Below are 13370 nucleotides of genomic sequence, written 5' to 3'. Positions count from 1 at the left end.
ATTGCTGTTTTACTGTATTTATGATAAAGTAAATGAAGCGTTGGTGAGCATAAGAGACTTCTTTAAAAAACAACAAAACAATCTTACAATCCCAAACTTTTGAACGGTAGTATATTAAGTAGACCATCATATAGAGTTCTGAGAAAGCCTCCGGTTTCACTATTGGATATACCATCACACCCTGAATTATTTGATTAAAACGGCTTAAAGGTCACCTCCCCTGACATGGACAGCATCCATCAGAGAATTAAGTATGACTGAGTACAGAATAAGAAAGAAAATTAACATCAAAGAAATCCAGTCACATTAGATTTAAGGATTATGCATAAAAATTCACATTGACTATGATTAATATTTGCATAGTAGAATTTCTAGCTTGACTGACCCCGAGCTAAATTCAGCAAGCATCTACGTGATTTAAAATCAGGTCTGTTTGTAAGCCTGAACCTGAAAACAGCTCTGAACCTCCTCTCAGACACCGATAATGCCTCCAGATCAAGAACTCATGTTTGAATAGGTTTTTATAGTGCATATAAGGCAATGCATCACAGATTTCTCATTAGCTTACACTTTAGATGAATTCATGGAGGAATTAAGCAGAATGGCACTGTGTCTCTATGGAGAGAGTATGGCTGAACTCTTGAGTCTGGAGCTGCTGTAAGAAAATCATTAGTAGCCATCACTGTCCATCAGCCTTTTGCTAACATCCACCCACAATCTAGAGCTGGAGATAGAAGAGGGACAGGGTCTCTCATTAAACACTGCTGCACTACTGGGAGTGTGTTTATGAGAGCGAGAGAGGAAGAAGAGAGAGAAAACCAAAGAACAGCTTTTCAGACTTCTATAATGATCATGTGGGAAGGGAAAAAGTTGCTTTCATTTCTTTATGTCCAATTTTGCATTTGTAATGTAGTGCTTGTTGGAAATCTGCTGACTGTACTATGCAAATACGATTGTAGCCTTTTACAGTTTCCAGCTTTTCCATATTTGTGCATAAATAAGTTGCACAAATTTATTCATGCATAATTATACAGCTGACAGATTTTTAAAAATGTGTTAAAGACATAATGAAGTTGCTGGTAACATGTTACAATAGTGACAATCAACAACAATTATTACTGCATTTTTAAATCTAGGCTAATGTTAATTTATACATGTTGTTAATTCATGTTCATTCATAATGCATTACAAGGAAAGGTATTGTTTGTTGTTATTTCATGTTAGCTATTGCATATTTCCAATGTTGATAGAATGTATAGAAGCTTAATGTAATGTGTTACCAAATTGCTTGACCAGCTCGGTTTTCTCCCTGTGTGAATGATTTGCTTTGAATGTTGGGCATTGTATTTTAAAGGGAAAAAATAGATAGCCTTTATTTTATGTCACAGCCTTGTTCCAAGATTTCTTATTTATTGTGCAAGGACATATTTGGTGGTATTGACCATTTCCACATTTCTGGGGTTTTCAGAAGTGGAAGCAGCCATAGTTGGTAAACTTCTATAGTGGTGAATGGAAATTACAACAAAAATCAATTTTGCTTTCCCATTTGCTCAAATAGCAAAAGAAAAAAATCAATTATAGCATTTCTGTGACTTTCCAAAGGAGGGAAAAAATATCGAAAGATTGATTACACTGGTCAAAAGAGAGAAAGATGTCAAATTTGTTTCACTCCCTGAGCCATTGTATTAGAAACACTGGCGCAGTAGCGTTAACTAGTTTTATGTATTTTAAAGGTAGAGTAAGCGATTTCAGAGAGGCTAGCAATAGCAAGCTACGTTTGAAAGCATAGATCCCACCCTCCCTGCAAATCACTCTCCAAAGCCACTCCTCCTCCAAAACACATGAATGCACACAGGCAGACCAGCGGCTAACCAGCGATACGATGAGAGATGACGTTTGTGGAGGGTTGAATGCAACTCATTCACCGGTGAGAAAACATTACAATACAAAGCGCATAATATTACAATAATAACGCCTTCCATTCTTGCTCGGTCTGCAATAGCTTAATGGATCCCAATGATGACATATCACATCTGCGCAAACAGGCTGTGTGGAGGTATGCAGGTAGGACAGCCTATCGTAGCCCTCAGACCGAGTGATATTGGACGAACATTTTATGGTCCTACGCTTCCACAGATGATATAAATACTTATAAATAAATTTAGACCACTTAACTTAGTGATTGTTATTGGGATGTGAAGAGACTTTCAACCAGCATAACAAAACATGTTTTTGAACCAGATCACCTACCCTGCCTTTAATGCCAAGGTAAGAAAACACAGTATAGTGTTATAAATGCACATTGCAATTTTTTCAAATGAAAAATAAAAACAAGATTTACAATGTTATTAGCTGTGGAAATCCATTATTACAGTCTGTGAAAAGGGTCCACTCGAGACATTTTCATTCTAGAGAACATTTGATTGGACAAAAATTTGGAAATGCCAACGAGTGTAAGATGAGTCAATATTTTCAATAGAAGAGATAGAATGTAACTTTTAAATATGTATATCTCCTAAAGATAATTTAGACAACTTTTAAATAAATATATATATATATATATAATTGGCACATGTATGCTAACAGAAGTAAACGAAAAGCCACAAAACTCCAATGTAATGGTGTTCATTAGAGCACATAATAAAACCGCTTTTGTGTACACATTGCCGTTAGGCAAAGCAAGTTCTACTGAATGTGTTCTCTTTGACTTATTCCCCCACCCAACCCACTATCATCCGCTTGATAGAAGTGTAAATTTGGCCTCAGCTAGAGTAAAACCATTGACGATAACCCCACAAGACATGTGGCACGAGGATGACATGCCTGCTGAAAGCTCTCATATCAACATGCCTTCATTTCAAAAAATTCCACTTACTAAATTCTTGCAAACATTGGCATGTCCATAAAAAAGGGCTGTTTGCCTTGGTGGTGGGAGCAGATTTTTTTCTCTTCTCAGTGCTGTGATGAAGACCACTGCATACTGAAAGGTCACGGTGTAAATGAAGCACATCCTGTGCACTGCTCTTCAACATTTTTCATTGCTTTGGCCCCTGCACTACAATTAATAAAAGCAGAATACAGCTAACTTTCTCTTTTTCTTCTGCACTTGTAGGGGAACATGAAAATGTATTTTTTAAGCTTAAAATGTAATTTTGGACACAATATGCTGTCTTTACTTAATCAACAGTCTCATATAGCCCCACCAAAATAAATTCTGCTTCAATATATACATATACATAGCATGCTCATAGTTTAGTTTCGTATATCTGTGTATATCTTTGTTTCGGTTTCTCCTTTTGAATGACGAATATATACTATTGATAGCTGCTGATATAGACAGTTAATTCCTCTCACGCATGCGCAGAACGCACGTGTTAGTTTGCCGTCGGCTGTAGTCTGTGCGGTGTGTTCGAGCGCAGCTTTTTGGTCCGACGATGCCGAAGTGAGGCGACAACGCCGTCGGCTTTCGTCGCTGCTAGTTCTTTGAAGTCGGCTTGGTGTGTCCCGGCCTTAATGGGTTTGGAAGTCAAGAAGGTGATTAAATAATGACAGAACATTTTATTTGTGGCTGAACTGTTCAGCAGAAACCATGGCCAGAACGTTGTTGTTTTATGATGTGGAAAGTCTTGCTAGTAATATAGTTGCAGAAGAAACTACAGAAAAAAATAACTTTAAATAGAGAGCTTTTATCATCTGTCGAAAGTGAATATATCAGAGCTGGTTTAGCAGCAAGGAAGAGTTCAGAGAAGGGTTTCATTTTCGTGTGTTTGGCTTTTACATTTTTTATTTTCACATGAATATAAAAGACACCAAATGTCCAATAATCTGAAATACAATAATTAAATATACATAAAAACACAGTATTTAACTGCATATTATGTTATCATATAAAAATGTAGATTTATAATAATCTAATTGTGTTCTTTATAATTGCTTAATGATGTCTTATTATTTTAGTCCTATTGCCTATTGATCTCTGTGGCCAGACTAAAGTTCATTGATCTTTGATGTAATATAATTGGTTTTAAAGCTTGTTTATCTGGATGAATGGTGTTGCAAGGCTTTCATCATGTCACTTTATTGTCTAGAGTCTCCGTTCTGGATAATGGCAGTCTCCGGATATCCAACATCACCAAACTAGATGCAGGTCTTTACACCTGTGTGGCGAGAAACCAGTTTGGAGTGGCAAGCAGTGCAGGCACACTGGTGGTGAAAGGTATGCTGGGACATTTTAGTATTTAGTACATGCATTACTCTTGGACACTTCTGTACATATGCATGCATGTAACACGATGATGACAACATGTTTTCATTATAAAAATACATTTGTGTTAAATATACTAATAAAATTAAAAAATAAAATATATTAATAAAATAAAATGTGTAAAGAAAGTTCTACTTTTATCCAGTCGATGACGCATGAAAGTCATCAAAAGTGATCGTAAAGACATTTATAATGTTACAAAACATTTCTTTTTCAAATAAATGTTTTTCTTTTGAATTGTGTATTCATCAAAGAGTTGTAAAACAAAATATCACAATTTCCACGAAAATATTCAGCCGCAGCATTGATAAGAATAAGAAATGTTGAGCTGCAAATCAGCATATTATAATGATTTTGAAGGATCTTGTGACACTGAAAAGGATCTTGTGACACATGATGCTGAAAATTCAGCTTTGCATCACAGGAATTACATTTTAATATATTCAAATAGAAAAGTTATTTAAAGAATATTTCTCAATATTACTGTTTTTACTGCATTTTTTATCAAATAAATTCAGCCTTGGTGAGATTAAAAAAGTACAGATCACAAATTTTTGAATACTGTGTACTGTATATAACTATGTGTTGCAAAACAATATTTTGTATGATATAAATAACTATATACATTTAAATATATAAATAACTATTTACTATCGATCTACAGTCTTTACCAGTGTAAGAGTAAAGCACAAGCTCCTTATCTCCACGCTCTCTAGATGAACTGTGCTTGTGGTTAATGGGGAATTGATTTATTTGCCAAGCATTAGAGATGCATGATATGTGTGTAAATAACCGTGCTGTGTTTCATTAGGGCTTAAATCCATCTAAAACAGCCTTTTTTGCAACTCTGTGAATTCTTCACCTGTTTGACAAGGCGGCGTGAACAATATCAGCGCTCTATTAGAACAGCGGTTTGGTGGTCCTTCTTGTTTTTAAAACTGGTTTCTATAGAAACTCTCTGGTTTCTTCTCCTGTTCTCATTTTCACATGAAAGCCTGAATACATGTTCATTTGACATGATAATTTGCAAACAGTTTAAATAAAATTGCTCCAGCAAAAGTCACGTGTTTGCCATATTAAAGAGACATCTCTGCAAGAAGTGCATGATAAAGCATGAATAATTCAGCACACGGAAATCCAGAGATTACTAATCAGTAATGATTCATCCCGTAAATTAAAGCTGAACCAGCTATTTTATTAATATTCACTATTGCACTTTTTTGTCATCTTGACCCTTTTCTCTGACATCCCCTATATCAACTTCATCTGAGGAATATCAAACAGATGTGATTATATAGCAAATATTTTCTTGTTTTTTTTTTTGTGGCTGACAATTACATTATATTTTGAAGGTAGGTAGGTAGGTAGGTAGGTAGGCAGGTAGGTAGGTAGGTAGATAGATAGATAGATAGATAGATAGATAGATAGATATGTTTAACATTAATATCATATTAATAACAGGTGCATCAATTTGACGTACTTATTGACTCATTGAAATGAAGATATTTTGAAAGGTTGAAGATATTGGAGATTTTTAGGGGGAATTGAGAATTTACTTTTACAAGATCAAGATCTAAGAGCATAGTGGCATCTAGTGGTGATAGAAGTGTACTACTCAATGCACTTCTTGCCTCAGCTCAAATGTAATACAGTAATGTTAATAATAATATAATACATTTATTTTGTATAGGACCTTTAAAAGTTATTTTTTAAAGCATTTTACAACAAAAGCAAGGACAATGTAAAAGAATGCATTTTAAATACAAGAAAAACAACAACAACGACTATGAATTAAAACACATAATAATTAAATAGCAAAATAGAACAGATAATGAAGTAAAAGCAATCCTGTTCAGCCAAACACTGTGGAGCCAAATAATGCACATAAACAAGGATTTAGAAATCTATACGGACAGGGAGTAATGACTCCAAAATAAGGGTTATATGGTCACCAACCCTGGCCCCAGATAGGATTCTAGTTAGCAAATTTAGCAGATATTGTGGTTTGTTAGAGGGGGGATTTACAAACTCCAGCAAGGAGAGCATTACAGTAGTCAATATGCGAGAAAACAAAAGAGTTAATCAGTCTTTCAGCAACAGGAAAGGACAGCATGGGCCGTAAATGTGCAATATTTCTAAGATAAAAGCAGGAGGTCTTGACAGTGTTCTGTAAAAAAGGCTTGAATGGCAGGTTATATACAAGTGCTGTTTTATGCACCAATCTACTGATGACTAGTAATGTACAGTTATAAATGTATTAGTTACTGACCACCTTATTCTTATATTCAGAGCCAACCATCATCACTTCTAAAGCCACCCAGCTGGATGTTACAGTGGGAGAGAGTGTTGTTATTCCATGCCAGGTGTCTCGTGACCCTACCCTGGATGTGAGATTCACCTGGTTTTTCAACGAGCAGCTGATCAATTTTGGAAGCCATGGGGGATATTTTGAAAAAGTTGGTGGAGTACGTGTAATTCTTTTAGCACTGCTTTCTGATATTCATGTTTGTTGATTTGAAAAGACACCAGAAAATCAGAATCTAACAGAAGACTATAAAATGGCTTACATGAATCATTGTGTTTTTTTGCTCACAGACATCTGCTGGTGACATTATGATTCGTAACATTCAGCTAAGACATGCAGGAAGATACACATGTGCCGTACAGACTAAAGTGGACAGTGCGTCTATAGCGACAGATGTTGTGGTACGAGGTAATGTTTTTCCAAACAAAATTTCAAACACAAAAACCCACAAGGTTAAAACCTACCGAGATTAAAAATATATTAAAAATATATTTATCTTGGTGAAGTTTTAAAATAATTTCCTCACAGGTCCCCCTGAACCACCACTAGACATCAAAGTTGATGAAGTGGCAGAGACAACGTCCTTTGTGTCCTGGAGTCCAGGCCCTGATAACCACAGTCCCGTCTTTGCTTACAACATTCAGATCCGAAGCCCTTTTTCTCTCGGATGGCAGGCGGCCAAAACAGGTTTGCAGGATTTAAGAGTTTGGATTAAAATGCACAGTTTAGCATAATGATCCTTGAGTGCTGTTTAGTCACCAATGAAGTTAGTTTGATTAGTTTGGCACTATAGGCCTATAAATTATTTTCAGTGTTTAGCATTGCTTTTATGATAACAATATTTCATAAACACATCGTTATCCTATGTTAAGACCTCTCATCTCAGGAAACTGAACACCCACTGTCAGTTCACTGCAATGGTTGTTGAAGTTTGCAAGCTGGTGCAATCAAATGTTTCAGAAATACTCAGTGTTTAGGGTTAGGGTTTCTGACCACAGTGTATACACACATTTTCTGCTCATTTATTTAGAACTTTCTGTACAACCTTGAGGTGATAAGCATTACATGTCCATGCATTATTTCCACACTGTATAATTATAGAATCATTGTTTTCAGATTTACCCAGATGTAATGTTTTCGGATAGTTAACTGCTTGTTAATTGCAATTAAATGAAAATGTATCACTTAAATTGATACAAAATTTAGTTTAGGTTTTTATTAAATGCAATTAGCTGAACTTTTGACCCATGTAAGTAGGACTCCAGTACTTTATATGTCATTTCAATAATTCTTTAAAATATAATTAATCATTAAAATAATGATGAAGTTGCAAATTATTAAATGTAAAATCAATTAATTTAAAATTATAATCAAGTACTTTGCAGATGCTTTAGTATGTTAGTCACTACATCAACATAAGTGTTCCTTTTTAAGCACAAAAAAATTAACTTTTAATTTGATATTATTACAAAGTGCACTTACATAGTCATGAAAATGTACTCTCTTTAAGTACACTGAAGTGGTCTTTTATTTCTTTAAAATGATATTATCTGCAAGTACAGTTAAATATACATTTAAGATTAGAAGTTCACTAAAAGGGTGCATTCAGTGTGATTACTGTAAGTGCAGTTCTTTTTCACAAGGGTATGAGCAGGTAAAAACAAAATGTTGTTGGTTGCTTTTAATACCAATCACTTGGTCACATCTGGTCCATGTGTGGTTCTTGGCCAAAAAAAAGCTGCATATTGGACCAGACCCTGTCTCTCCAGTCTCTAGCTCATTTTCCAAGTGATTATTATGTTTCAGGTTTCTGGAAATATATATTTTCAATACATTAAAATATCTCTTCTTTTCTCAGTGCCAGCGTCTCTGGGAGGGCAACAGTTGACAGCCCGTGTGGTTGAGTTGAGTCCATGGGTTGAATATGAGTTCAGAGTGCTGGCCACTAACTCCATAGGCACCGGGGAACCCAGCAAACCCTCACAAAAAATCAGAACCAAGGACACATGTATGTATATAGTTACATGTTTACTGTGATTACCAACCAAAAAAGACCAAAGCACTTATTACACATTAAATGCATAAATGCCTTAAGGTCAGACGCAAGTAAAACATTAAACTGGAAAGCTGCTTTATAGTAGAAATGGAAGTTGTTTAATTTTTTCTATGTTTAATATTGTAAATCTGCTTGCTTCAAAGCAATCTATTGTATAAAGTGCTATATAAATAAATGTGACGTGACGTGACTGGAGTGCTGAATTGCAAAGCTCATGCAAACATCCACATAGCTATGATCAGATGCTTTCATAACTGCTTTCTCACCACTCATTTTTTGTTGTGTGTATATTTTATTATTGAGAGGAAAGTTTGCAGCACATATTTACATATTCATTTAAATGATATTTGATAACAGTATACCTCTGCAAAGATATTTCTAACTTATTTCTCTAAGCGAAAAAAAAAAAAACTTTGCTGTGAGTATACTGGGGGGACTGCATATGTTTTGGGAAGGTTAACCGGTTTGTTAAAATAAAACAAGGCACTTCTACGAGATTTGATTAGAGTTCTCTTCCAACCATACTGTATATTAAAACCTTTTCACTCAGAACCAAGAAGCAGCCACAAAGCTGTCTCTGTGGTATCACGCTAGACAGATGGAGGAGAAAAATGCCCTGTCTGCACTTCTGGGGTTTCTCATCTTATAAAACTGCCTGAAAAAAGTATTCTTCTTTTAATGCTGCAGTGCCAAGGACGACCCCAGCCAGAGTCAGTGGAGGAGGTGGCAGTCGCTCGGAGCTTGTCATCACTTGGGAGGTAACCAAGCAAGCTCTCGTTGCCCATTTAAGTGCTCAAAGGTACAGTAGCTGTCAGTGGTGGACCGCCCACTGGCCTGTATCAAAAACAGGCCCATCATGCTGTCAGATTGTTTGGTCTGTGATTTAAACAGCCCTTTTTTTTTTAAAAAAGGGCAGATACTCTTCAGTGAGGCAGACAAAATGTTTATGGATTTTAGCAATTATGTTTCAAAATATGAAAAGTGAAAAATGTTCAAGGACCGTGAAAGGGATTTCCATAGTCTACTGAGACAAAGCCTCTTGTATAACACTGCTGTGATATAATGATACATCAGTCTTTCCCTTGCTCATTCTGTCACCCTTTTTCATGTTGTGTCTGTGGGTACTTGTGGGGCTTTCCAGCCAGTCCCAGAAGAGCTACAGTGCGGTCCAGGGTTCGGCTATGTGGTTGCTTTTCGCCCTCTTGGTGGTCAAAGCTGGATGCAGGCGGCCGTGACGTCTCCTGATGCATCCCGATACATCTTCAAAAACGAGAGCATCCCTCCATTCTCTCCATTTCACGTGAAAGTGGGAGTTTACAACAACAAAGGCGAAGGTCCTTTTGGATCTGTGACCACTGTATACTCAGCAGAAGAGGGTAAACCAATTTACCAATCTTAATTTAATATGCAAAGACAACTATAAATAAGCCATGCACAAGTTCAGTCCCTCAAAATGTTTAAAAGGGACACTGGATTAAATTTTCACTTTTTTAGCTTTTTTGCATTTAGTTGGGTTTCTGGTGTATCTGCTAGCTCAGAAAAGCTGAAAAGAAAACACGCAGCCAGTTCGTTATTTTCAGACTGCGACCCGAAATTTGACAAGGTAAAAAGGGTGAGACTTTACACGTCAATTGTGGAATTTTAACCAAAGTTATAGCAGACATTTTATGAAGACCCTAAAGAATAATACCAACTTGTGGAAAATGGGCATCCGATGTCCCCTTTAAACACTCTGTCTCTGTGGTGCAGCCAAAATGTTTCTCTTGGTTTGAGTGGCCCAACCATTGCACCATAGACCTTAATCAGGGTAGACGGCATATTGAATTTTACAATTTTTATCTACTTCTATGCCTCACAGCCTTGTTTTCATTTCTTTCAAAAATGTATTTTTGGTGCTACCCTGAGGTCTACCACTACTCTTAAGGTCTACTGGCTCAATCAGTGATGTTTGTTTGTTTGTTCGTACAATCGAAGATAGTGCCAGTGGAGCAGAAATTACCTTTAGGTATAAACAGGTATATGAAATGCTCAGAATGTTGTTGCTGCAGAGTTGCTTTGTTTGATTAGGGCAAACTGAATGTGCTAAATATTTGCTAGTGCATCAGTGCTATAATAATGAGCCATTACAGTAATGATTATTCTGACCATAGAGCCGAGTCGCGCCCCCAGTCGTGTCCGTGCTAAGAGCCTGTCAGCCTCAGAAGTGGAGGTCAGCTGGAAGCCTTTACCATGGAGCACCAGTAGGACACGCATAATGGGCTATGAGGTGAGGACAACACAACACAACTAAAGCAAGCTAATGAATCTGACTGGGTTTGTTCTACATCGTCGTGTATTCCCTGTGTTGTTATGACAATTCTCACATCCAGTTTTGTTAATGTTCTTGATGCAGTAACTACCAATAAACAATTCTATAAAAATGTATATATTGGGGGAAAATGTCAGATATTTTGTTTGTGGTAGGGAGATTTTTGCTTTATTAGAAACGGAATATCAGTAGGCAAGACTGACTTAAATATATTCACACAATGACTCACACAGCTCAGTGTGCTTACTACTGCACCACATAAAGTTTAATCAATGAACGACACTTTGTGATGCTGATTATGACAGCTAGTTGACTGTAAATTTCAGCTGAGGTACTGGAGTACAAAGGACAGACCGGACACAGCCAGTGTGATGAGGACAGTGGGAAACAGGACGTCTGCTGTCATTCGTGGACTGGACCCCAGCAGTACATACTACATCAAACTCAAAACCTACAACAGTGCTGGTGTTGGACCTGATAGTGCTGTGGTGAATGTCACCACTAAGAGACCCCGTAAGTGTGACATAGTCCCTGGCCATTGTGTGTTATTGTCTATAACCATAACCATATTATTGTTTCCATTTTATCATTAGTTTAAAAGTTAGAGTATCTGCAAAAGATTTTGCATTTGTTTTTGACATTGTATATAGTCTTATTAAGGAAAGTTGAAGTACAGTAGTACAGTACAGTAGTTTTAAACTGCTCTGAAATGTGACGTTTAGCTCTTTAAATGTATTTTCTCCAGCACCGAGTCAGTCTCCAGTGAAAGTCATGTGGAATGCTACAGACTCTAAACTCATCCTCAAGTGGGATCATGTCAAGGCTCTGGAAAATGAGTCTGAAGTTATGGGCTATAAGGTATGAACATACAAACATCACTGCCTCTGGTATAAACATACCTGATGTTTATACCGCAACATTGTTGAATGTTTGATTCTGATTGGTTGACAGATTACAGTTCCGTATATTGAATAATGCATACCATGAATTGAACGGTTTATCGTCTGTTACATATAAATTGAGATTTAAAGCAGCTGTGTTGCTTTAAAGGTCATGTACAAGCAAAGCAGACAGAGTCGGCCCAGTGTGGTGGAGACTAACAGCACATCTCTTGAGCTCTCTCTGCCTGTGGACGAGGATTACATCATCCAGATTAAACCAGTCAGTGAAGGTGGAGAGGGGAGCAGCAGCAAACAGATTACCATCCCCAGGATAGCAGGTCTGAACTTATGGCCCCTTATGGAATTTATAACTATTATCCTTCAGTATGCTGAACTCGTGGTTAATTTTTTAGGCTATCAAGTCAATAATGCAATTTTTGGTAATTAAAAAAAATACATAAAATGAGTGAAAATCTCTCAGGCTTAAATTGAAGGAGAAGCAGAATACCTATCACATCCTATTTGAAACGGTAAAAATATTGTTTGTAGTTATAGTTTCCCTTCAGGAACTCGAGCTGCGTCGAAACGCTACGGGAACGCCTCCAGCGTGACCACGCTCTGAATCACATGTGTAATCAGTCCAATGGATGGGCGAGACGTCACGGGCGGGGTGACGTAGCGACCAGGAAGTATAAAAGCACATGCGGTGAAACCGGCGTCAGCTTTCTGTCATTCAGCAAGCGCTCTGTGTGTGTCAGTCTTATTTGGTGTTGTCTGTCCATTATCATTCTTTATTTTACCAATACGAGTGTAGACAAACATACGGTGAGAGCCGGCAGTATCTCAGGCTGTGTGTTCTTCCCTGCCCGTGCTACATTTCTGGTGGGGATACACACAGTTTGTGTGTTGTCTGCTTGGGAGCAAAACACGCAGAGTCAGCTGACTGTCCACATTGCAAGCGTTTGTCACTGCGTATGCTTGCTCTCCGAGGGCTCTCTTTGAGGAGGGAGATGGATCCGGTGGAGGGAATGTAGACGGGCGAGTCCCTATCTTCTTCCTTAACCACCAGATCCAGCGCCCGCTCTTGGGGTTCAGAAGCCCGCGCTGCGGTTCTTTCCCCCCCGGTGAGAGGGCTCGACACTCCGCTTGTCTTCCTCTGAGGAGGTTGATGAGGGCGTCGATGAGATCGCCAGTTGCACAAGCATCAGTTATGCAGTTAAAGCATATTATGCCTAATATTATAATGAGCAGCTTTACTGTGGAGCGGAGCTGTTTTACAGTCGCACAAGCATTATGTCAATACTATTATAAAAAGAAAAAGACTTGCGCAGTCAGCACTCGGAAATAAGGGGCTGATTGTCCTTCTCCCCGCTCAACGCTCTGCTCCCGCCAGGCACGCTCTGAGGAGTGTGTCCGTGCTTGCGAACTCGCGGTTCGGTCCCGCTATTGCTGAGGCACGGCGGCGATTCAGATCACACGGATCGCCCGTGGATCTAGCGGATGGGTTGGAGATGGCTCGCCTTTCTCCGCCTGCACTCCCTAGATGCAGCGCTCGC

The 13370-nt window shown here is 37.9% G+C and overlaps 1 protein-coding gene across 1 annotated transcript in view; it reads left to right on the top strand.

Annotated features, from left to right (window-relative positions):
- The window catches only part of LOC107663068 (contactin-4-like), a 65602-nt gene that overhangs the window by 49688 nt on the left and 2544 nt on the right, over positions 1–13370 (top strand). Inside the window, exons 12-22 of the mRNA XM_016453217.1 lie at positions 4089–4216; positions 6554–6729; positions 6860–6977; positions 7098–7256; positions 8428–8577; positions 9313–9383; positions 9767–10001; positions 10776–10891; positions 11260–11446; positions 11679–11791; positions 11984–12152. Coding sequence (XP_016308703.1) covers positions 4089–4216; positions 6554–6729; positions 6860–6977; positions 7098–7256; positions 8428–8577; positions 9313–9383; positions 9767–10001; positions 10776–10891; positions 11260–11446; positions 11679–11791; positions 11984–12152 — 1622 coding nt within the window. The remainder of the gene's footprint in view (positions 1–4088; positions 4217–6553; positions 6730–6859; positions 6978–7097; positions 7257–8427; positions 8578–9312; positions 9384–9766; positions 10002–10775; positions 10892–11259; positions 11447–11678; positions 11792–11983; positions 12153–13370) is intronic.

The sequence above is a fragment of the Sinocyclocheilus anshuiensis genome, unplaced genomic scaffold (assembly GCF_001515605.1).
Source record: "Sinocyclocheilus anshuiensis isolate Anshui unplaced genomic scaffold, SAMN03320099.WGS_v1.1 scaffold2161, whole genome shotgun sequence".
NCBI classification, from domain to species: Eukaryota; Metazoa; Chordata; class Actinopteri; order Cypriniformes; family Cyprinidae; genus Sinocyclocheilus; species Sinocyclocheilus anshuiensis.
This window is presented reverse-complemented; position numbering and strand designations above follow the sequence as displayed.